General features: G+C 48.4%; 1 protein-coding gene across 3 annotated transcripts in view; it reads left to right on the top strand.

The window, feature by feature from the left end:
• The window catches only part of TESK2 (testis associated actin remodelling kinase 2), an 864,966-nt gene that overhangs the window by 594,945 nt on the left and 243,902 nt on the right, over positions 1-26,119 (top strand). For all 3 annotated transcript variants that reach the window (XM_069642367.1, XM_069642366.1, XM_069642368.1), the window contains one exon: positions 16,387-16,469. In XM_069642367.1, the coding sequence (XP_069498468.1) occupies positions 16,387-16,469 (83 nt within the window). The remainder of the gene's footprint in view (positions 1-16,386; positions 16,470-26,119) is intronic.

The raw sequence follows: 26,119 nt of genomic DNA, 5'->3' as shown, positions 1-26,119 counted from the left end.
AACTAAAGTGTGTAACTCTAGGAAAATGAATGTGTCCCTATCATTGCAATTAGATAGATTCACATGCTTTAGTAGTTCCTCTTCAGACTGGGAATCCCGTGTTGTGTGTGTGGATTTTTGAACTGCTCATAGGCGCAGTTGTAGTGCTGGGCAACATTTTTTAGTCTCTGTGATTGTACTATCCCCATACAAAGCAATGGACATTTCTAATAAAATCTTAAAGGCTTCCTTTTTTGCAGCTTTTCCACCCTATTTTGGTCCTTTTTGCGCCCAACTAATGTGAAGGCAGGGCTTTTGCTCCAACCCAGGCAGCCATCTTCAGATTTTTCACCGCAGTGTAGTTACTCTTCAGAGCTCTGAGCTTCCTATCAAAAGCCTTTTTTTCACTATTATTGCCAAAATCTGCAGATTATCTGGAATATGTACACTTCAACAACCAACTTGTGTGCTTCTCATACATCCCATCCCCTTTCCTTCATACTTGTGGGCATCCCCCAACATGGGGACGGTACCGGAACAATTGAGCTTTACCTTTTAAATTTAGCATAGCATGCAGGGGAGTGGCCTCGGGTGTGGGAATGCCCTGCCCTCCGTCAGCTCACCTCAGTCCCTTTTTCCGCACAGACTGTCGGACCTGGCAGCTAGCGCAGACTTTTTTAGCTTTCCGCTTGCCCCCCCCCTTTCCACGTTTTCTTTTTTAATCTTATTTAACTTCCCTTCTGTGCCTCGCCTCACCCTGGCGCATGTCGGCCGCAGGAGGATTCACACGAGATGTGCCTCATGTGACTGCTCGTTCCCGGCCTTGGACCCCGACCACTGCTGGGGCGCATGTTTGGCTTACAGCGCTCTCGGTCACAGGACATTGAAGAATCTGTTGTAGCAGTGGAGGGCGATATTCCACTCTTCTCCACCCCACCTTAAGGACTTTATCTCCAGGACTTCTCGTCAAGGCAAGGTAGGCCCACTGTTAAGCATGGCTTCACATTTTGCCAACTCCTTCCCCGGGGTTCCCACGGATCAGGGTTCCTCGAATTAATGTTCTGGCAGGCCTGAGGCCTCTAAGACTACCGTCTCCCGAGCAGAGGGGCTCTTTCAGGAACAGACCTTGGGCCGTCCAGGCTACCGGCACCCAAGATGAGGGGCTCTTGAGCCCTACTAGGCTGTCCTTGGAAGGGCGATAGTTTGTCCTTCTTCTACCCGAGGGGGTAAGGGATTGAGTGCCACCTCCAAGAGCCTGTCCTTAGCACGATCCAGCCTGGCTACCGGCACAGGTGTCGAGGCCATCCAGCCTACTGGAGCTCGCTCCGGGGTCATGAGTTGGGGTGTTCTGACTATCGGCCATCTGGCCGATGGCTCAGCACCTACCAGTGAGATCTGAGGTCGACGCCTCTGCTTCGGGTGAGATTCCCAAGCTATAGACTCCTGTGTCTGAGGCTTCTCTTGGCTTGGGGTGTCCGCGCCCTCCTGCCCAGGGCGTGGCGCAAGGCTTCAAAATGGCAGAGTGGCACATGGTGGAGCCGGCTAGGCAGGGGGCTATCTTGGATCCAGCTCAGGGTCTGCCAGTGCTTTCGCCCATCAAATTGGCTTTGCAAGATGATCCCAGTCCCCTTCCCTCTGAAAGTGCAGCGGAACATGCTTCTAGTTTCCTCCGGGATATATCTACCCATCAGACGTACGGTTAAACACACCAGGCGCTGCAGCACTTAAACCACGAGCATAGGCACAGTGCTTCAGAAGGGTGGGACCCTAGGTATCCGGCGGCTTGCGAGGACCGCTTCTTCGAGTGCTTCCTCTTCCTCACGTTATACCCCTCAGATGAAAGGGCTCCTGAAGGACATAGTGAAAGTCATCCCGCAGGTGGCGCTGTCCCGGCCCCCTCATCCCAGTACTCTTCTGGTTCCTCCACCGCTGTCGGTTCCAGTGCCAGCCCTCCCCCAGCCCAGGCCCTACTGGTTGTTCTGGCCTCTCCACCGCCTCCTTTACCACCACCGTCACCCCCCATCCTCAGGACGGATGTCTCCCTTACAGGGTGGAGAGCACATCTAGATGACTGAAAAAGCAAAAGGTACCTGTCAAGAGCAGAGTTGACTCTACACATCAATCCACTAGAATAACAATCAATCAGGTGGGACGTTAAGATAGTTTCAGCCTCTCTTGAAGGTCCAAGTGGGAACAGTGCAGACAGACAACACAACGTCCATGCACTACACAGACAAGCAGGGGGGCACAAGATAGACTTGGATGTCAACGGTGGCTCAAGAAGTATGAGAGTGGGCCCTCAGGGAAGGCATCCAGATCTAGACATAGCACCTCCCTGGAAAATGCCTCTTGGCGAATGCACTCTGGAGACAATCTGCGTCTCATGAATGGGAGCTGGACAGATCGGAATGCTCAGGTTTCAGGAGATGGAAGAGAGAAAAGGTGGGGGGGGGTGTTCTCCACCGGTCGTCCTCTTTGCCACTAGGGCCAGTGCCAGATGTCCTCTTTTTGCAACAAGATACCTGGTGCCAGGATCCCTGGGGGATGCATTATCCCTCCCATGGACCAAACCAACAAGTTCTTGTATGCCTTACAAACAATCCCCTGATACCCACCGTGTTAAGGCAGGTGCAAGGCCAACCATGCAGGATGATTCTGGTGGCCTAGCATGGGCACAGCAGATATGGTACCCAATCCTTTGGAGAATGACATGCACGATGCCCATACGCCTCGGGGTGCATCAAGCACTGCCCGCGCAATAGTACAGCCAAGTACTACACCACGACCGTGCAGCTCTCTCCTTCAGAGCCTGGTTGCTGAACAGTGAAGGCACGTCAATCTAAATATACTTGAGGAATGCTGGTATATTATTTGTGCAGCAATGGCGGGCTCCAAGTGCAGAACATATGCCAAAAAATTGCTGCCGTTTCGGTGTGTTGTGACCTAGACCTGTTGCAAGTCACGGTGGACCAGTAGCTGCCTTCTTGCTGCATCTGCTAAAGCAGGCATATCGCAAGCGTCACTTAAAGTTCATCTTTGGGCTATCACGGCCTATGCGAGAAGGCCTCAATTAGTTTCTCTCTGACCTCCAGTGAAAACATTTCTTAAAGTCCTGCTTAGGACCTTCCCACCAGTGCCATGACCACTGCCAAGTTGACAACTCAATACTTCTCCAGCATGGGGTCTGGCATGGATTCACATGCTCATGAATATTCCCCGTCGTCAGGCTGGGAATCCTCGGTAAAGAAAAAACCAGTATCAGTTTCGTTTCTGATCTGTCTTTCGTAGTAATAACCAATCACTGGTCTCTGCGTCATACTGACCACAGCCAATGACTTCCCTCTACCTAAGCACCGCCTCTGGCAGCCATCTTCAGAATTTTACCGCACGTTCATGTGTTGGGATCCTCGTGCTATTGCTCTCGAGCGTTAGTGCTATTTTTTCACGTTTTTTCACAAAAACTTAGTTTTTTCCGGTCAAAAGAGCCTCAAGCTCCACCGACTATCCATCCGATCAACGGGGACCCGTGTCGGATTCGTCTGCGCCCCTCAAGGGTGAAGATTTCGTCGAGCTACGCTTTTGGAGGACTCCAGAAGTTTCTCAGGCCCGGACATGGCCCAGGAGAAGGGAAGCTCGACGCCCGGAAAGCTGTTCAGGATCTGCCCTGGATGCCAGCTGCAGAACGTCTTTAAGGAGGACGAACACTCCTTTTGTCTCTACTGCTTACATGAGGACAAGATGCACGTGGAGAAGGACTGTGCGTTTTGCGGCAACATGTCGGAGCGGACCATGAAGGACCGCCATCAACGTCTCGCCAACTGGCTGGAAGGGAAGAGCCAGTCAGGCGAGAAGAAGAGGAAGAAATCCGAGCGGTCTTCTAAGACCTTTGAGGACGCCCCGGCGACGGGGGTCCAACACAAGGCCAAGCACCGCGATTCCGCTGGCACTGGGAGCGCCGAACGGTCGGGCTCTACGGGCGCCAGGCAGGGCGCACCCTCCCCGGCACCTTCAGCCACGAGCCAACGCTCTGGGTCGGGTAAGAGGAAGGGCGAGCACCCGGCGAAGCTCCTGGAGAGACCCCGGTCGAGCTAGGCCCCATCGGAGGGGGAGCGAGGCAGTGTCCCCCCCCTCAAGGATAAGGCGGTGAGCGCACCTAAGGTGGTGAAGGCCTTAATCCATCCGGCCAAGCCCTCTATCGATACTGTCGCGGCGGCCCTGGCTCAGCCTGTGGAGGCTACACCAGTGGTGGCGACCTCGGGGCTCAGAGTCTCCCTGCCACCTCGGAGGGAGTCCTCTTTTGTGCCCATCGATAGGACCCCCGTGAAATCCCCGGCGGGGAAGAAAAAGGGGGGGCAGGGCGTCGTCGTAGATTCGGCCTCAACCTCGGAGGAGGAGCTGATTGAGGTCTTAAGCCACGGCCTTGGCGTGGAAGAAGACCGGCCCGTCGGGATGGATCCCGACGCAGGCGACGACGACATCGTCGAGGGTGCCGACGGGGCCCCTGATCGCCCGTCGGATTCCCCTCTGCCAGCGCCGCAAGACAACTCGGCGGCCATTTTGTTGGCTATACAGTCCTTATGTTCAGAGATAAGGACGAGACTACCGTTGCCGACGGAGGAACCTCTCCCGTCGGGGGATCCGGGACCTTCTGGTGTTCCCCCGCCCAAGAAAAGGATTCACCCTCCACCTCCTTTTCAGCCGTCGCGCCCCGTCCAGCCCTCCTCCCCGTCCACCCGAGGGGATGATACGGGGACTGACACGGCAGCGACGGGTACGGACGACGAGGTATACGACGAGGATCTACCGTCGTCACCTCCCACCAGGGCTTCTCCGCCCGACGAGATTGGATCGTTCCACTCCATGATCGCCAGGGCATCCGAGCTTTTCCAACTCTGCCCTGAGGAGAAGAAAAAGGAAGGATTCCTTTATCAACGGCGCGAGGCCAAGAGGAAGACTGTCCTCGCGGTGCCTCTACTGGACGACATTTGGGATGAGGGCCTCGCCCTCCTCAAGAACCCTTCCACGACGCCAGCTAGAAGAGACCGGTACGAGAAGAAGTACCGGGTCCCGGACGCGGCCCCCCTGTGCCTCCGGGCGCAGCCTACCCCGGACTCCGTCTCCGCGGCGGCCAGGAAGAAAGCGGGGGGGGGGGTGCGGCCTCCACATCGACTTCCCCACCGGACGGCGAGGGAAAGAAATTGGACGCTATGGGACGCAGGGTCATCTCGTCTGCAGCAACGACGATTAAAGCGGCCAACGCCTTGGCTATCGTGGCCCGCTACGACAGGGAGCTATGGTACAAACTGGCTCCCCTGCTGGACTTCCTACCGGACGACAAGAGGGCGGATGCCCTAGAGATCCTACAGGAAGGTGAGGTGGCGTCGGACCACGCCATCACTATTGCGACGGACATCGCCGACACTGGGTTTCGCCAGTTGGGCAACGGCGTGTGCCTTAGGCGGCGTGGATGGCTCAAGGCTACGGACTTCCGTCAAGACGTACAGACCAGAGTCCTGGACATGCCGTTCGATGGGAACAACCTGTTTGGGAAAACAGTGGACGATTCCCTTCAGGCCATTAAAGCGGACACTGAGACGGCCCGGGCCCTTGGGGTTCTGCAGCAACGACGGACGCCCTTTCGGAGCAGCGGAGGCAAGGGCGCCTCCAAAGGTTCCGGCGGCGGTTTCTCCACCTACCGTCAAGCGGCCCGCTCGTCGTCTCAGGAGGCCTACAGAGGACGAGGCAAGTCTGGCGGACCCCGCCGTCGTCGCCAAGGAGGTCAAGGCGGCAAAGCCTCGTCGAAACAGGATTGAACCGGCCGTGGGGTCCGGCCCCCACCGAAGCACCCCGGTGGGAGGCCGGCTGGCGAGCTTCGTCAGCGTGTGGGAGTCCATCTCCACCGACCGTTGGGTGCTGGACGCCTTAGCCCGGGGCCACGCGCTCGAGTTTCAAAGAAGGTGCCCGCGCGTCCCACCCGTGGCCAGGAAAGAGCTTCACGTCCCTCCAGCTTCTCCTGGAGGTAAAGGCGATGCTCAGGAAGGGCGCCATCGAACTCGTCCCAAAGAGGCTTCGGGGCTCCGGAGTTTACTCAAGATACTTCCTCGTGAAGAAGAAGACGGGAGGATGGCGCCCCATCCTAGACCTGCAACGTCTGAACAAGTTCATCAAGGCGCAGAAGTTCCGGATGGTCACACTCCAGCACGTCCTGGGTCAGCTGGAGGAAGGAGACTTCCTGTCGTCGTTGGATTTGGAGGATGCCTACTTCCATATTCCCATCCTAAAGGGGCACCGAAAATTCCTCAGGTTTGTGGTCCAAGGGCGTCACTACCAGTTCAAAGCCCTCCCCTTCGGACTACGGTCGGCACCCAGGGTATTCACCAAGTGCCTTGCACCGGTGGCGGCGCAGCTGCGCCGCGAGGGGATCCACGTCTACCCCTACCTGGACGACTGGCTCATCCGAGCCAAGACGAAGGAGCTCGCCGTGGAGCACACGGCAAGGACCGTCCAACTTCTCACGGACCTGGGATTCTCCGTGAACTACGCCAAGTCCCACCTGGTACCCGCGCAAAACGCACTGTTTCTGGGAGCGAAGCTCGACACAGTGTCCCTTCTGGCCTCCCCGTCGGAGGAAAGGACCAGGTCCATCATGGGCAAGGTACAGCAGATGTTGGTTTCTGACGCGGCCAAGGTGAGGTCCATCAAGTCCCTCCTCGGAATGATGTCTTCCTGCATCTACCTCATTCCCATGTGCAGGCTCCGGATGCGCCCGTTGCAGGAGTTCCTGGACGCGCGCTGGATCCAAACGACGGGCAGCTTCGAGGAGAGGATCACACTCGACGAGAGTTTCCGCCGAGCGGTCTGGTGGTGGGGCAACCGCGCGCATCTGACGGCGGGCATGGACTTCCAGACCCCAGACCACCAGGAGACAGTGACCACGGATGCCTCCCTGGAAGAGTGGGGAGCGCACACCGAAAATCTGCTCGCGAGAGGCCTTTGGCTCCCGACGGAGAAGTCCCTCCATATCAACGTCCTGGAGCTCCGTGCAGTGTTCTGGGCCCTCAGGTCCTTCCTTCCGTCCCTCAAGGGCAAGGTGGTGAGGATCTTCACCGACAACACCACCACCATGTTTTACATCAGGAAACAGGGCGGAACCAGTTCCCCAGCGCTGTCCAAGGAGGCGCAGGACCTGTGGCATTGGGCCGTCGCCCAAAGGATGTTTCTGGTGCCGTTTCATCTGGCAGGGATAAAATACACCATCGCCGACTCACTCAGCAGGGAGCTGCGCTCGTGCCACGAGTGGGAACTACGGCAGGATCTAGTGGATCGCCTCTTCCGACGGTGGGGCACACCCCAGATCGACCTGTTCGCGACGGCGACGAACTCCAAGTGCCGGAGGTTCGCCAGCAGGTTTCCCCAGGCGAGGAGCATGGGCGATGCTTTCTCGTTCCCCTGGGAGGGCCTGTTCCTCTACGCGTTCCCTCCTTTGCCACTGCTAATCCGGCTCATCAACCAGCTCAAGAGGTCACGGTGCAGGATGATCCTCGTCGCACCTGCGTGGCCGAGGCAGATATGGTTCCCGGACCTTCTGGACTTGTCAGAGTCCCCGCCAATCAAGCTGCCGGTGGACGCGGATCTACTCTCCAGGGAAGGAGGCGCCATCCTCCACCACGACCCGAAATCGCTGAACTTGCAGGCCTGGCTCCTGCAGCGCTAGAGTTTGGAGGATACGACATACCGGCCGACTGCAGAGAGGTTCGTGCAAAGGCCAGGGCGTCCTCGACTCTTAAATGCTACGGACACAAATGGAAGAGGTTCTCTGTCTGGTGCCACGCACAGAAGATTAACCCTCTACGGATTACGGCTCCCCAGGTACTGCCGTACCTGCTGACGCTGGCCAAAGCTGGACTGGCACACGCGTCCGTCAAGATTCATCTTGCTGCGATCTCCCGATACACCAGAACCACGGGCCGGACGTCCTTGTGGTCTCATCGTCTGGTGAAAGAGTTCATGAAGGGACTGTTCAGATCGTTCCCGCCGGTGAAGGCTCTGGCCCCGGCGTGGGAGCTCAACGTGGTGCTGACCAAGCTCATGGGACCTCCGTTCGAGCCTCTGCACTCGGCCCCGTTGAAGTTTCTGTCGTGGAAAACAGCGTTTCTTGTGGCCATCACCTCCGCACGACGGGTGGGAGAGATCCAGGCCCTTTCATGCAAGGCCCCGTACTTGACTTTTCACGACACGAGGGTAGTGCTCAGGACGCACCCCTCCTTCATGCCCAAGGTACCGTCGGACTTCCATCTCAACGAACCCTTGGTGTTGCCTGTGTTCTTCCCGTCGCCTTCGTCGCCGGCTGAGAGGACTTTGCACTCGCTGGATGTGGCTAGAGCGCTGAAGTTCTACGTGGACCGCACAAAGTGTTTTCGGAAGACGTCACAACTCTTTGTGAACTTTGGACCTGTCAATCAGGGGAAGGCTCTCTCGAAGGCTTCCATTTCCAGATGGCTCTCCGGCTGTATCATGTACTGTCATCGGTTGGCAAACCGACCGCTGCCTGGCCGTCCGAGAGCCCATTCCACCAGAGCGATCGCAGCTACCACGGCGTTCCTTTCTGGTGTGCCCCTGCTGGACATATGCAGGGCTGCTACGTGGAGGTCGACGCACACCTTCACGAAATTCTACTGCGTCGATCGGGATTCCAGGGAGGAGTCAAGGGTCGGCCAAGCAGTGCTGCGCAACCTGTTCGCCTGAGGTGAGACTGGTGAGGAGGTAAGATGCTTAATGTTGAGTTTGATGTACTGCTTAATGTTGAGCCTTTGCCACCTCCCGTGGTTGTGCATGTGTGTACTGCTATGTATTCTTTATTCATGAGCATGTGAATCCATGCCAGACCCCATGCTGGAGAAGGAACAAGTTACTTACCTGTAACTGTTGTTCTCCAGCATGGGTCTGGCATGGATTCACATGCGAACCCTCCCGTCTACCCCTCTGCGGCTCTTCACTTGGTCATACTGCCACTTCACGTGCTTCCAAATCTGAAGATGGCTGCCAGAGGCGGTGCTTAGGTAGAGGGCAGTCATTGGCTGTGGTCAGTATGACGCAGAGACCAGTGATTGGTTATTACTACGAAAGACAGATCAGAAACGAAACTGATACTGGTTTTTTCTTTACCGAGGATTCCCAGCCTGACGACGGGGAATATTCATGAGCATGTGAATCCATGCCAGACCCATGCTGGAGAACAACAGTTACAGGTAAGTAACTTGTTCCTTCTAGTGGCCTTAATGACGGCGCCCTACGAGCCCATTAACAAGTGCGACATCGAGTTCCTTTCATGGAAGTTGGCATTCCTGATCACAATAACCTTGGTTGGGCACATTAGTGATTTGCAAGCACTGTGTGTAGACTCTGGATTGTGTCAAGCATAGACCTTGTCTCAAGGTTTTACCTAACATAGCCTCATAGTTAACTCTAATGGAGATGGCTTTCCCGACTTCATTTCGAAACCACATCAGCAGAGAGCTCTTTGCACTGCCTGGACATTAAACGTGCCGTGAACCTGTACGTACAACTGATAAGTGCCTTGATATGATATATCATTTTGTGCGTCTCCAAAACAGTTTATCGCATATGCAGGACAACACAAGGGCAAGCCATTTCCAAGCAAGGCCTGGTGTTGTAGAGTAGCTGGCTGCATTGCTCACTGCCATTAAACTAGGAGAGATTCCCTTCCAGAGCATGAACCCGCCCACTCTCCCAGAGACATCTGCAGGCAGTAGCAGCTTTACTTTCTCTCCCTTCCGTTTTTAAGCATGCAAAAGGGAGATTACAAAGGGTACAAACGTCTGACTGCATGCTACTAATGCTTGTTATTCTATTCAAGCATGTGAATCTATAAAAGATCCATTGCTGGGGGAAGTTTTAGTTACTTACCTGTAACTGTATTTCTTCAGCTTTGTATCTTTCATAGATTCACATGCACCCTCCCATGTGAGGCTGCTCCAACTTGTTAGTCAATCATCAGTGTATCAGTCACTTGACTTGAGGCTCACATTGGAAGATGGCGGCTGCCTGTGGTGGAGTTAAAACCCTGCCACCTCATTGGTTAGGGGAACTAAGGACTAAAATGAGGTGGATAGACGGCAAAAAGGAAGCCTTGAAGATTTTATTAGCAATGTCCATAGCTTTGTGTGTGATATTATACACTGGAAATTCCCAGTTTGACAGTTAATTCAAGAATGTGAATCTATGAAAGATACCAATGCTGGAGAAATAGTTGCAGATAAGCAACTATCACTGTTTAGTTATGGTGATGCATACCTGTCCACATTGGCAAGCCAGATATGGGTTCTGTGTTGTGCAATTATGTAGAGGCACGACACCAGGTATGGGTGTTTTGTTGTCTGGCATCAGGGCCCCATCTATGGGTTTTGTTGTGGAGTGGCAGGACGCCAGCTATTCAAATATGTGCTCCAAAATGCACCGTTTTGACCTGTATTCTGAAGTTGTCTGAAGAGAACCATCTAAAAGTCCTCATTGAGGAGTTAGACTAGCTCGCTACCATCACTCGAATATCGGGTTCTTTGGGAAAAAAAGACCTGTATTCTGAAGTTGTCTGAAGAGAACCATCTAAAAGTCCTCATTGAGGAGTTAGACTAGCTCGCTACCATCACTCCAATATCGGGTATCTTTGGGAAAAAAAGTCCAGGTGCCTCTTAATTCGAAGGTCACCCTGAGTGTTTGTGCATCCCATTGCCAGAATTTAGTTGAAACCTCATTAAAACGCTGGAGTTTGACCTACTGTTGCGTCATCAAGGATACTTAGCTATATTAAAGCTGACATAGTACCATCTCAGAGCACGTATTGGCTAATACAGTCATGCTTTACATTTGTAATAAATTGGACTGCTAACAATCTGCTTGAAGGCTAAGCGCTGTAACACCAGGACAGTGGTGACCGGCGCAGTACAAATGTATAACATAACTCATTCACATAATAACTCCTAAACTGTGGGATAATTACCTCCCTATCATTGTGTAATACCTCTTTTTTATATTGCTCCGCTCACTTTCAGAGGCCGGGGGGAGAATACAGTACGTTTTGCTGTTCCTTTTCTAGGAATTGTAAATGCTCTTTTGAAGTAATGTCTTGCTTGCCCTTGCAGGCTAATTGGGCGAGCGTTGCCATGGTTAGTAGAAAACTGTGGCTCTCGCCACAGCATGGGAAATCTGCAGGAATGTACACACTTCAAAACCTTATTCGGTTCTGCGTCATAACCTCTGTGGAGAAGGGTTTAGTCTATTTCTTCCGTTTTAATGCGTGTACCTTGAAAATCCAATTATTTATCATTGAAGGTTTCTTGTATAGATCTTGCGTAGAGGACGGTAATTCACCATGGCAGTGCACAAGAGGGCATTTTGCGCATACACTTCTGTGCATACATCACCCATTACCCCCCCTTGTACCTATGTCTGTTTCCTGCGGTTTGAACTGTCATCAGGAGTACTTATGCCTGTTGAGAAACCACATAAGGCTGTGTGAGGTTCACTAAACCTGGACTTGGAGGCATTTGGCCTTTTATATTATTGGCGACCAGAGCAAATGGGGCTGTAGTGCAGGCTGACATGGTCAGCGCCAGGTCCCGCGGGTTCCTAGAAATGACTCTCTGGAATCGGTAGCATTTTTAAATGTACTCTTCTGTGGCTTATACCGAATATACAGATTTGATTGTTTTGGGTAGTTGGGAAGCCCCTGGCCAAACTGTCCCTTGGCCTGCTGTGCCCAGTCACACAATAGCATAACACACAGAAATAATTCCACCTCTAGGCAAAGAAAGAAAGAAAATACACCTCAGCTTGTTAGTTAGAGGGGAAATTAAAACTGAGAAAGCCCCTTCGTTCTGCTGTCAGTAAGGTGCCCATCTAAGTGATGTCTGGGGACTTCTAACCGTACTAGGGCAAACCTCTGTTTGTCGCCCCCTCCCCCCCGCCCTCGGACCTTATTTGGGATTTTTGTATTGCTTATTTCTAGTGCTCTTAATGCTGTACTCTGCCACCTTGCAAGCGCCAAACGATGGATTGCACCTATTAGTTATGTGCCTGAGGGAAGCATGTGCCCCTGAGCTATCCTCCCGGCTAGTGTTTAATTTATGCATTGGTCCGCTCGACTGATCAATTTGTGACACGGTAGGTGCTTATCTACTCATCTAGATTGTTTTGTGCAATGGGCACACCATGGTAGGTGGCATAAGAGATGTTTAATAATCGTAGATTATACCCCCTGCACTCTCCCAGTCACCCTCCCATCCCCCCCCTGCACTCTCCCACCCCCCCTGCACCGGTCTGCGCACTTGCACAATAAGAATGCACCAAACCATACCTTGGAGATTGTCCATCTATTTTTCCCCTTGCCGCCCCTCCTTGCATGGTGGCGCCTCGATGCATTTGTGGAAAAACTGCAGAAATCGTCATCAGACCTAGTTGTTATTGACACCATTAATTGTATTATATGCCCTTGCTCCATGCACCCACCTCTGCCCGTGCAGACTTGTATCGTTCCGAAATTCAATAGCTCTGAATGACTGTTTTTCCCCCCTTGATGCCTCTCATTTTATTTACAAATCAAAATACCATATTTGCCAAACTCCCTCCCTCCTTCATTCAGTGCTCCAGGATGATAGACTTGCCGTGGTGCTACATAGACGACCAAGAGTACGCTGCTCCTGAATGTAGACATTGATTCTTGCTGGGATTGGCAAATTAATGTGCATTTCAAAATAAATTATCGAACTTTGTGAGCTCTGTGGTTTTGAGGATGTATCTGTTCTCCAGGGCATATCTGGTAATGAGAGAGCATTTGTGTGTAGCACTAGGATTAATTAAGGCCAGACATGCAAAGTAGCAAGGTCTGAACTGCCAGAAGGGACTGAATGGTTTTGGGAGTAGCCATAAGTGAACGGTGTCTGCGTAATCCATGCTGGTTTGTAAACCTTTCTCTTTTTCTCTTTCTCTTTTTCTCTTTCTCTTTTTCTCTTTCTCTTTCTCTCTCTGTCTCTTTCTCTGTCTCTTTCTCTGTCTCTTTCTCTGTCTCTTTCTCTGTCTCTTTCTCTTTCTCTGTCTCTTTCTCTGTCTCTTTCTCTGTCTCTTTCTCTGTCTCTTTCTCTGTCTCTTTCTCTGTCTCTTTCTCTGTCTCTTTCTCTCTCTTCCAGCTTCTGTCTGGGCTGCCAGCATGAGCTCTGCTGCTTCTGACTTCCTCTACTCTTCACCAAGAACGCCAACTCTATGGCCTGCACCTGAAAGGGCGTTTTAAACCTCTGTCTCCCTCAGGTGTGGGTCATCTGCAGTAATGAGCTGACCACTTCTACAATATTTTACCTCTTCATTCCTTTTCTTCGTAGCAGTACCTTGGGAATTATGGGACTTGTAGTCCCTTCATGGTATAATTAGGATTTATTTATTTTTCAGTATGCCATTAGAAGAGTGGCGTTTTGGAAAAGGGGTTTTCCCGTTCCTCCTGACCTGCTTCGCTGACCTTATGTGATCCTCCCTCAGAACAACACTACAAGGGGCTGGATCAGGAAGCACCTACATTTCGCTGGCCACATGAGAAGGGCCTCAGGCCAGGTTTTCTGGGGGAACCCTTGTTGATTCATCATAGCAGGCTGTCAGCATTTGGAAGAATGGTGGGTCATTACCTCTGTGCTTGGGCCTTGAAAACAGTGGCCCAGGGTTACTGCCTCTCCCTTTTGAGATGGCCTCTGGATCATCCACTGGTGAGCCCCTCCCGCAAAATTTTGGATCCGTTGTTCTTGCTGGAAATGTCCATTCTTCTAGAAAAAGGTGCTATAGAACAAGTACCTGTGACGGAAAGGAACATGGGGTGGTACGCCTCTTATTTCTTTTGATTCCCCATAAACAGAGGATAGAGACCCACTTTGGACTTGAGATACTTGAACATGTTCTTCAGTAAAGTACAAATTCAAAATTGTTACCCTTTCTCAGATTCATCGGGCGCTCCTGGATTGGATGACGTTATTGGACCTTCAGGATGCTTACTTCCATGTGCCTTTTCATCACAAGCACAGGAAAAGTACCTGAGGTTTGGCGTTGATGGTTTTCATTAATCAGTTTTGAGTTCTGCCATTCGGGCTGACCTCCTCCCCAAGGGTTTTCACCAAGTTGATGGCGGTGGTGGCAGTGAATCTCAGGAGGGAAGGGATTTGCGTCTACCCCTACATGGACGATTGGCTGATCAGGGCCCATTCTCCAGAAACAGTCCTGGAATCCCTCACCATCACCTGCTAGTCACTCCACAGCCTGGGATTCTCCCTCTATTTCAAGAAGTCCCACATGATAGCTTCACAAAAGTTCTAAATCATTGTAGAGGTCCTGAATGCTTCCACAGGGAAAGCTTTGCCACCCGAGGTTAGGGCTCAACACATTCAGATGGTCTCCTGCCGAGTGGGAGCTAGCTCAGGAAGTCTTGCAGGAGATCTTCACCCTTTGGGGAACCCTCGAGTGAATGTGTTTGCATCTATTGTCAACAGCTAGTGCAAACTGTTTTGCTCCAGTGACATTTCCTCCAAGAGGAACTCTAGGGTACGCATTTGTAGTGGACGGCGATCGCTGTTGTATGTTCTGCAGCTGGTCGAGAAATAAGAATGTGGACCATTTTCTGTGCAACACACCTATGGTGTTATCTTTCCTACTGCATCTAGCCAATCTAGCGCTCCAGGTTGGCACTGTGAAGGGATGCTTGGCAATGTTCTCCATATTTAAGCACATGCCATAGCAAGCATCTTACTTCAAAATGCCTATTGTGATTCAATTCTTGGAAGGTCTCACAAATGTGTTCCCTCCAGTCCCTTTTGTGGTTCCCGTTTGAGATTTAAATCTGGTTTTGAAATTTGTTATGGGTGCTCCGTTTGAGCCGCTTCTTGTCCCTTAAGGTTACTAAAATTGAAACAGTCTTTTTTTAACGTCCATAACATCTGCTCCGAGATGTCTCGGGAGGATAGCTCAGGAGCAACGTGCTCGCCTTGGAAGCAAGACGACACAGAGCAACACAGGTTCGAACCCTGGGTCCCTGCTTAGAATCCTCTGGGTATTAAGCGAGTTATAAATAACCAATCATATCATATCAGCGAGTTGCAGGCTTTGTCGTGCAAACCACCGTTTTCCATTTTTTATAAGGAAAAGTTTGTCCTGAGAGTCCGACCCACTTTTCTCCCAAAGATGGTTTTGGAATTTCACCTCTCTCAGAAAATTGTATTACTGACCTTTTATCCTCTGCCTCATCCTGGAAAGGAACAAGAGAGGCTTTATCGACTTGACCGCAAAAGGGCTTTAAGCTTTCATATTTCTTGTATGACAAAGGTGAAGCAGGATGACCAGTTTGTTGGATACACTGGACACAAACTGGGTCTTGCAGTGGCAAAACAAGCTTTATCCCGTTGGATAGTTCTATGAAGCACAGAGTGCTATATCCTGGCGGGTAAAGATGTCCCTGTGGGCTTGCAGGCACATTCGACAATGGGTGTATCCACTTCATCCGTGCAGATAGGGGTGCCAGTACAGGATATCTCTGTTGCAGTCACTTGGTCCTTGTTACATACTTTTACGAGATATTACTGTCTGGACTCGAAGGCTGTGCTTCACAGCATTAATGACAAATTATAAATTCCCACTTCCAATCCAATACTGCTGTGGGAGTGTATCCTAACATGAGGACACATTCCATTGGAAGAACAAATTACTTACCCCGGGTAAGGTTCTTTTGACTGGATGTTCCTCCCATGTATTCTACATCGCCCCTGCCATCCTACCCCTCAGTAGAATTTTCGTGCATTATACTTTTCTTTCCTGAGAGCCTGAACTTTTGACCTCACAAATGCAGGTGTTCCGATACCAGAGGGGGGGGGGGACTAGGAACTAAAGTAATGGGCGCAGTGTGTGCTATATATACCATGGGTGACGTCTGCCTCAATAGCAGATGGAGGCTGTTGATGGACATTGAGTCAACGCCGACACACAGCCCCCCCTCTACTGCAAAAGAGAATTACAAAGCCGCTGATGCTGGAAGGAGTTATTCTAAGATGAGGAATATACGTGGGAGAGCCTCCTGTCGAAAGAACACTACCAGGGGTATGTAATTTTTTCTTCTATAAGCACCAGGAGCATATGACCAAAACTTGAGGATCCAATAGAGATTTTTGGAAGACATTTGGTAGGTGATGTGAGAGAAGTCCGTCAAGGGAAGAGTAGTTGATTCACCAACACAATGAGGGATCTGCATTAGACATCAAACATAAAATAATCAGGAAAATAACCCCTTGTTCTCAGAGCTGCATAAAGTTATCACTGCATCGACCCGCTACCTTCAAATGACTGAGTGCTGATCTTGTTTATTTGCAGAACTGTTTGATAAAGCAAGATGAGAATGGATACTCTGCAATAGTGGGAGACTTTGGGCTGGCTGAGAAAATACCAGACAACAGGTATGTGAACTCTTTGCAACTGCAAGAATATGCAAATCTGTCCTTGTGCACCAAGGTATCATGTTAAATTATTCTTCCCCAGTATGTATCACAGATTGTTTCTGTACAATAATCTACTCTTATTTCCAGTTCAGAGGCTCTCAATATTCCCAAAATATGATACACCATATGCATTCACACAATCTCCCAACTTGAGACAAATTTGTTTTGAAGTTGACTTTGCTGATCTCCAGCACTGCTGTTCGCTTTATACATTGTTATCCACTCCACCAAGTTGGGCAGTTTTTCTATCCAACATATGGGGTTGGCTGACTACTGACTTGATGAGCAGTAGGGCTTATGCATGCTTGGTCACATATCAAACTCTTATTGAGATGTCCCATTGCTTGATGCCTCTGACTTTTTTTGTTGTTTGACTTGTAGACTTTGCTTCTCCACCATTTTTATTTTCTGTATTTTGCTTGGGGCGGTTGAGGGGTGTTGGGATTATTAGTCTTGCAGGTCTGCTGGATGTTCATGACGGTTTTTGGATCATTGTATTTTTTATCCATTTGGTTTCCTTCTTCCTCTGCCTTTTATGCTTTCTGCTGCTAGCATTTCTAAGCTGTAGAAGCAAAATGAACCGAACCTGTTCCTGTGAAAGGTTAGTTGTATATATTGTCTGGCCCGTTAAGTCAGGCCGTCATGCCCATAATTCCTGGGAATTCCTTCCTTCCAGGCTTTTAAAGCTTGATTAAAACCGGTTTCTTCTCAACCACCCATCTGGAAAATGAGAGTATTTATATCCACATGGGCAAAGAAGATGAATACAGAAAGTTAATCAGTGGAATGCCTTTTGTGGGAATGGGCAAAGGTGCGCGAGTAAGGCAAGACAGCTCTTTAGCCTGTTTAGGTTTGTATAAAAAAGGAAAATCTGCGAGTATGACATAAGAAAGAAGATTGGATCTGGATGAATTCCCTAAAGTATAAACCCTTATGAGGATTTTAACCTTTTTTTTATTTTTTGTGTTTATAGAAATGGCCTTTGCTAAACAGATAGTTGATTTGAATGATGCTACAAGGGGACAAACTTTTACGAGCAAATCTTCCAAATGCAGGAAATTACTCAAAGGAATCCTAGCATGACATTAAAAATTGTATTTCCAGAAAATCCGAAACAAAAGCAGCATCACTATAATACCCCAACATCGGTGAACAAGGTTGACCCTATATTTGACACACTGAACCACCTTTGGGACGGGGCATTTACGTTTTTACCAAAGAGAATACGCTTTACCCATTAGTAATGCCACCTGGAAAAAATGGCAGGCTTTTGTAAATGCAAAATATTGATACCAGAAAAACTGTGAAATGGACAAGTTAAAGCTTCAATTTTGCATTAACCAAAGTCTAGTCTTGACTCTGCTGTTTCTGAATGACCAATTTAGAGTTTGCACCACAGCTATCAGAAATGCTTCTTCCTTTAACCTGTAAGCCACCTTTCTCCACTTTTTCACCCCATCCCTTTTTTCTGAAGACTGCAGTCTGAATAGCACAGGCGTGGGCAAAATATTCCACGTTTCTGCTTGGAGACCAAAATGTTGGTGAATTGGACCGGTATACAAAATATCTCATCTAATAAAACAGACGCTCCAACGGTCCGGAATGAATTTAGCATGCTACACTGGATTGGAAACCCCTTTCCAACAATATGTTGATGTATATGTTGGAACGATTGTGTCACAGCAAAATTATATATGGTTCAATCGGAAATAATTGTTTGGAGCAATATAGTGGTCAGTCATTCAGTGTAAGTGGGAGCCTAAAATTAGAACTTCTAAACAGCGATTGGCGTCTCGCCTCAATTTCAGGGTAGTCCAAGATATAGTCACCAATACAATTTGAATGCAATGGCAACAGTTGTAAACCTGTTTTTAAAGCCCGAAGTATTTATAATTGTCACGTATAGGCCTAGTTGGGATTAAATTGTGCATGCCAAAGATTGAGGGACACCAGGGAATTGAGATCAAGAGACTTTTTTAACCTTTTCATTGATAGTCTTTTCATTCTAAGCCTTTTTGAGTTGACAGAATTTTACATGGACCCCAAATAAGCCTTTCTGAAACAAATCCATTTGGCTTCATGGCAGTGAATCCCTGAAGGGCTGTGTGATTCATATGTTGGATGCACTCTGGGCTGTGTAAAGGAGGCCCATTGCTCATTGGGTATTATTACGTCAAAGAGTGTAACAAGGATTATTCTTCACCCACCACCCCGTTGAGGTGTTGTCATTTCAAAATGTCTGGCATTTTAGCTACATAAAATGACACTCACCAGCAAAAAATGTGAAATGGAGAGCCGATGCCACATACTCATGGGTACTTGTGGCAGACTTCACCCAGTCTATATCCGCTCCTTGCGGTACCCTGAACACTATTCTGGGTGGTGAAATTAAGTCTATTGCACTGGCCATTTACATTGTGAACAGGATGGTCTAAACCCTAGAAAGTCAAATGTCTTCGCATCCCAGAGTGTGAGGAGGTGAAGATTGGGCAAGGATTGGGATCTGTAAAGCACACTTCTTCCGAAGGTCAGATTCCCCCATGCAACATGTAGGTGTTTTCTGGACCTTGGAGGTGAATCTTCGAGGTGAATAGGGAGATATTCTGGAGAAGGCCACTGTCCACTTCTGAAGCCTTTGGAGTAGCATAGTAAATTGGTGAAGAGAAGTGAAATAGTTGCTGCGAGAGAGATTTCACTGCGCTCCATAGCATTTCTACTCTGGGTTGGCCAAGAAATGTGTGTGCGCGCAAGTAGTCAGAAATAATGTACAGCGGATGCTTCAGAGCTGTGAACTGATACCTGCTCAGGGATCAAAATATAGAGTTGAGTAGGAGCTAAAAGCGGATCCTAGCTATCCAGCATCAAACAGTAAACGGGAGCTACCTCTGGAATACGAGGAGCTAGTACATAGCGAGTGTTGGATCTGATTTCCACATTAGACTCAGACACCATATATCTATTGTATGTGACACATTACAATTTAAATGTCTTCTAGATGTGCCTTATTATGCTTTTAAACCCATACCCAAGCACACAGAGTTGATGTGTCACCTAGGTATGTCTCTATGGCACCATCTAGTCAAGAGCGAGTGGGGCTATAGTCAAAATTGGCTCCTGGTAGCTGTTGGTGTCAGGCTAACCAGGCTACAAGTCTTAGCGAAGTAGCTTCAAGCGCCTGTCCATTTTTATACCTGCTGCTAGAGGCCAGGAGCTCAGGCAATGGGGGTGGGATAGTGCGGGGGGGGGCGGGAGGGGTGAATGCCATTCATTGTTGGATGTGTTATTTTATTGTTTCTCTTGATGCTGCATTTCTCAGCCTACTTTCTTTCCCTCCCTGATGGTGGATGGTTTCTGCAATGTTACAAGGTTTGGAGTTTTCTTATATTCTGCAATCTTCAAACAATTGAGTCTGACTTCTTTCGGGCATCAGTGGTGGGCTTGTGCATACAAGTGTGTGAAGGGCTTCCTTTCCATCACCTAATGAACCCTTGTCAACGTTTACATGAATTATAAAACTTTCTCACTGGCATAAAAGTTGGAATAAACATGTTAACATTATTTGTTACATGTCAAACACTCCAAACAGGGTTAATGGTTCACAGCTGCTCCTTCTTCAGCTCTGCTTCCCTGATCCTCATTCTTTTTCTGCCATTACTCTCCTTTTTCTTCCCCCCGTGTCTCACCCTCTTCTCCCCCCCCCCCCATGGCTCTCCCTCCTGTACCACTATTGCCCCCACGTCCTCTACCGGTTCTCCTGTTTCCCACTCTACACTAGACCGGTTTTAACTTGGCACTGCACACCTCACACACTTCCTTCTTATTGTCCCCACATAGGGCATGGCCATTTAAGATGGCCATAATATAAGTGCATGGTCTGGCAACTGAGCTGTTGAATTTTGTATGAATAGTACCTCCTTTTGAGACCGAATAAGGCAGAATAACATGCTTTATGGGATAGTGATCTAGCCTAGTAACCACATGAGATTGCTTTAAGTAGAGCAGGTACGGTTGAAGGCAAACTAACCAAAACTCATTTTAGTATCGGACAGAAAGGTGGAATAGTAGACTCAATGACATGCATGGAGTAAAACTAGAGTCCTGCTCACCCACATTCCAAGACGGGTCTGAAAAAGCTGGCTGAAAAAGGTAGCTGCCACTTTAAGAACATTGACGTTATGGGACCACCTTGCGTGCTGTCATGTTCCCTCCTTGTGCCAACGCCATTTTTCACCCCACCGTCACCAACTGTCCACACCCAGTTCTTTTTTTTTTTTGCCTACTGGACATGTCAGAATTGCTATGCTCTGTGACATCCCATCTTTTTTGGGCATTTATTTTTGCTATTTGTCCTCTTTTTCCAACTGGTTGGATGTATTTTTTCTTTTTTCTCTTACTCAGTGTCTCCCACTAAACAATGCATCTGATATAGAAATCAGTTCTCTGTGGCCGATCCTCATGCCTGAGTCTGATGCCTGGGGCTACATCACCAATTGGGTTCCTGTGTCTTCTATCGTGGAATTCACCCAAGGTCTGTGCTGACTCGTCTTCTTTCTATGTCACTGCTGGGACAGTTCCAGAGACGAATGAGGACTTCGGACCAGGAAGGAGGGCGATACCTGTAAAATGGAGACCGTACTAGCAAGTGAGGCATGTGTTTCAGCACCAGCCCAGGTGAGGGCAGCCACCCCAGTTTTGGAGCATTCACTTGATCATTTAGAGGGAATCCCTGGGCGCTTACACCTGCGAGAACCGCCTGGTGGGAAGGCGTTAGTACATCCAGGTGGGAAAGGATCTTAAGACTCCTCCTCCCCCCAGGACCGGAGGACTTATTCACTCCTGATAAGAACCGGGAAAGAGCTCTTCTGCTTCGGGAGAATCGGCTGTAAAGGCAAGATTAGCTCTAAAGAGCCTGGCGCCGCCAGGGTTGAATCTGTACTGACTGGCTTCCCTGTGACTGCATTGGTACCCAAACCGTTTACCGCAGTAAATATTAGTTTTCTCGGTACAGAGCAAGGATGAGAGGACATCGCCAAACATTCTCGTTCGGTACCAGAATCGATACCAACTTGTCCAAAGAAGCATAAAAGAACATTGTCTAAAGAAAGATGTGCAAAAGAGGCATCCGTTCCAGAGGGTCAAAATGAACATGCAAGTCTCATTTTGGACTCTGATGACTTTAGCCCATCAAAATGTTTCACTGTATCTAATCGGCACGGCAGCTAATGTTGACCAATATACATATTTCTAGACATGATTAATATTTTTAATCCTGCACAACAACAGTCCAGGGTGGAATCTTTTACTTCCCCTTTGAGACCATCGGAAGTACAAGGGTAACCTTCTGGTAAGTTTTGATCCTCTATCAGTGGGTTTTGAATCTGGTTCTTTCTACATTAATGCACAAGCCATTTGAACCCATGGCGTCTTGTGATTTGGATCTCTTAACATGGAAAACAACTTTTATAGTAGCAGTTACTTCCGCAAGGAGAGTAGGAGAGCTTCAGGCTCTCTTCAGAGGAATCTTATCTTGAGTTTTTTGTAAAGATAAGCTAGTCCTTCGTATTGCACCCTCTTCCTGGTTACCAAAAGTTGTTCCGGAATTGCTTCTAAATCAAGAGATTCCTTCCAGGTTTTCATTCTAGACCGCATTCTTCTCTGGCCGTAGACACCTTGCTTAACTTGTATGTGTCAGACTTTAAAACTTTATTTCGAAAGAGCAAAAGCATTCAGAAAAACTTTTTTTCCCTCACATTTTCTTGCCAAGAAAGCTGCTACAGCTTCCATTGTGACGTAGGTTGTCTTGTGTATCGCAAAAGCTTATGACTTGAGAGCTTTTGTTACTGCAGAAACTTTGGGCTCTAGCCAAGGCAACTTCGGTAGACTTCCTTAGGCATATCCCTATTGCGGAAAAATTTAGGGAAGCTACCGCCTGCATTTTGCAAACATTGCGCATTGGACTTCCAGGAAAGCTGCCCAGTTTGACAAAAAGGTGCTTCGCAATTTATGTGGTTAACTTGCTTACATTCGGTCTCCTCCACCTTTACTATTTCTGAGGCTTTTTAGTCTGGTCCCACCAAGTTGGGAACGATGGAGAGCAGGACGACAGAGTAATGAAAGAATTACCTTCATGGTGATTCAGTGTCTTAGTCATTGCTCTCCCTCCTTTACAACACCCACCCAGCCACCCCCTTAAAGAGGTGTTATCTTTTTAAAGTCTACTTTTTCCAACCCGCCATTTGTGAGGGAGGCGGGGCAAGGATTAAGAGAACCTGAATCACCATGAAGGTAATGTTTTCATATTTTGCTATACAAGTAAGACAAAAATGGGTAAGACTGCTGAAGAGGACTGCCAACTCCGGCATTCAATTCTGGACAGGCGCCCTGTAATTAGACTAATCAAAACTATTGGGTCTTTGTGGTAAATTTAAAACAAATATCTGGCCACCCAGTTCTTAATTTACTCCAACCAGTCACAGAGCAGAATGTTGTGTACAGATATGAGCATACAGTCTACTACCATCCACATACTAATGCACTGATATGCTTGCACAGGCCACCAGACCACCCCTCAGCAACCCCATGCAAAGATTAAACATTGGGACAGAGGGCTGGTGCAACCTTGGCAACACCCACCCTTAACAAATGAAAATGATTGGTCAGGAAGGAAAAGCAGGCCAGGATTGCACCTCCTGAACCTCATCCCATATTCTATAGGTCCAGCAGTACCCCATACTCTGTTAGTTTCTTGGGTGATCCAGGTGAACAATGAGCCAGGCATCTCCAGTGTCTAACGTGGTAAGGACATCATCTAAGACCTGCAGGGTTAATATTTTGGATCTGCAACTGATAAGGAAGCAATGATTGACTAGAGGCCACGATAAGAGTATCCGAACAGACCTGTTAAAATGGCTAGAAGTGAAGTATTAGATTAAAAGCTTACTGTTCTCTTTTTTTTTTTTATTTTAAATATTTGGGTGTTTATTTAATTACAAACTTTTGCCAATCATGATCATCACACATGTTCCAAGTCTTCGAATTGATCTGTAAATTACAGTTCCTTGACCCTTTTTAAAAAGAACATCTCTAAGAATTTTACCAGAGCACAGGTCAACCCAGCATTTTCTCTTCAATACAAAGCCTCCCACCATGCTTCGGCATCAAATCCGAGTTTCTTGAACAAACGGTTGTCAAAGTACAAAGTCCTGCAAGATCTCAACTCATTGCAAAACTGGGCTACTTGTTTCAAGGATTCCACTTGAGCGTTACACAGTCTACATTTGACATTCCTGATCCCACTCCGTATCTTCAGAGGGTGGTCTTTGTATGTAGTAAATTTTATTTGGAAGTTGAGGAACAAATCTGTCTTGCACTGTGGAATCTTTTAATCTATAACAGTGGACACATTGGGCAATGCTGAATGATTTCTTTTAAAGTGTGTGTACCTTGGAGTTAGCTCTTTTTATTTCAGTGTCTCTCCAACCTTCAGCCCACAAACCGATAAACCCACATTTGATCGTTCTAGTAGTAGTAGAATTCTGAATTGGGGCAGACAGTCAGATGAATGCAATTTGCTAAAGAAAAGTAGAGATTTCCATACCACTCTTGCTTGTTAGGATAACAAACCAATCTCGCGTCTAATCACTGCTATAGGGACAGCGTTTGGGAGGGGCAAAATCTGTCTCCAGAATCTTCCTTCAACGTGATCTGAGATTTCCCATGGCCATCCAAGACGGGCTTCGGCAGCATAAATGATGGCTGGTGTCACCATTTGATTATAGTAGTGTACAACCGGCAGGAGCAAAACGGTGCAATATTCCATCCAATTAGGATGTCCTGAGTTGTTGTTTGATTTTGCTCTCTAGATGTTCTTTCTAGGGGGTTTCACTTGCACTTAACGGGCCTAGATATTTTATAGATGTACCGGCCTGATTCAATGATTTAGGGTCCTGCTCAACGTCTTAGATTTTCGGCTGCTTCTGTTCTCCAAAATTAGTATTTCAGACTTAATGGCATTGATTTGTAAGCCATTTCATTCAGCGTATTTCATTCAGCGAACAATGTCCAATTTCCTCTATAGGCCGCGCTTTGTTTTGTCCAAGATGAGCAAGTCATCGGTATACAGGGGCCACCCTGTCATGTCGATTGATCTTTGGGTAGCAGGAAGGAGGGGATTCATGACTTCACGCAGGTCGGCAATAAACCAGTTGAAAAATCAGCCGGCCAGAGTATATCCCTGCTTTAATCCCTTGAATGTTGGGATGTTTTTGGTCACATGCCCTTCTTGTTCAAGTTTAATTTGCAGAGACGTTCCCGTGTACAGAACATTAATGGCTAACAGTAAGTCCTCAGGGCACTCCAGTGTTGTCAATTTCTCCCACAGATGCTCCCTAGCAATGCTATTGAAAGTGTTTCATATCGATGCATGCTAGGTAGATCTTACAATCACCTCTCGGCATCTTCATTTTTAGCAGGCTCGTTAGGAGTAGGTTTAAATTACAACCAACTACTTTAACAAAGCCTGCTTAACGTATATCAAAGGCTCCCGACGCCTTCCCCCACTCGTTCAGCAAAACTGTTGCAAAATTGCTTAGGACATCTAGAAGGGAAATTGAATGGTAATATTTGGGGCTTGCACAGTCTCCCTTCTTACAAATTGGAACCGCCATACATAGTTTCCAGGAGGCTGGACCCGACCCCTCTGCGCAATCCTTTTAAATAAGATCAGGCAGAAGTGGGCCCATACTCCTGGGGCAGACTTTAGGATTTCATTGGTTTGTCCATCCGGACCCAGACCGCGCGACCTGCTGGCTTTCATAATTATGGACAGGATTTCCCCTTTATCAAAACTAATGTTCCATTGAGTGCTTTGGGTAGTCTCATGATCTTCTCTCTGTTTGGTGTTGCTAAATAGATTCCCAAAGTAATTCACCCACAAACTTTCAGGTATGCGATTTAATTGGAAGGGACAGCTTGTCGGTTTCTCACCGTTCAAGAGCTGCCACAGATTCCCTGTGTTCTGTGAGCCCAAGGTGTGTAGCATTGCCTCCGCATCCTTTTTGGTGGATCATTGATCTATGTGTGACAATCCAATTTCTGTAATTCTGTTTCTGCCTTTTTATCAGGTAGCCCCTCACAATCGATGGAGCATCTCAATGGTCTCTAAAGTCCTTACTAAGGAGGCGGTTTTGGGCACAGATCATTTCATCAGAAGAGTGTTTTGGTTTGAAATACGGTCTGGTGCTCCTTTGGAGTTCTCTAAATACTATCAACACATGCTCATACCCCACCCCTGATTAGGTGAATACTTGCCAGGATAACAACTCTTCAGCTAGCCAAGACGCATCATGAGGCTTGATACGCAATCTGTTTCACCCGGGTTCTAATTCAACCTTTTGGGTCCATGAGTCGACTTTAAATTTGCCTTTCAGGGAGCATGACAGTATGACTGGTTTGTGGTCACGTGCTAGAATGGTTAGAACTCTTGGGGGTACTACTCTTGGCATCATGTTACTAGATGCGAAGTAATAATCAAGAGAGCCACCTGGCACTCCATTGTGCCATGTCGTAGTACCTGGACGATCTCCCTGCACATTCCTATTCAGCATATG

The sequence above is a fragment of the Ambystoma mexicanum genome, chromosome 1q (genome assembly GCF_040938575.1).
Source record: "Ambystoma mexicanum isolate Mex_15411 chromosome 1q, UKY_AmexF1_1, whole genome shotgun sequence".
Lineage (NCBI taxonomy): Eukaryota > Metazoa > Chordata > Amphibia > Caudata > Ambystomatidae > Ambystoma > Ambystoma mexicanum.
This window is presented reverse-complemented; position numbering and strand designations above follow the sequence as displayed.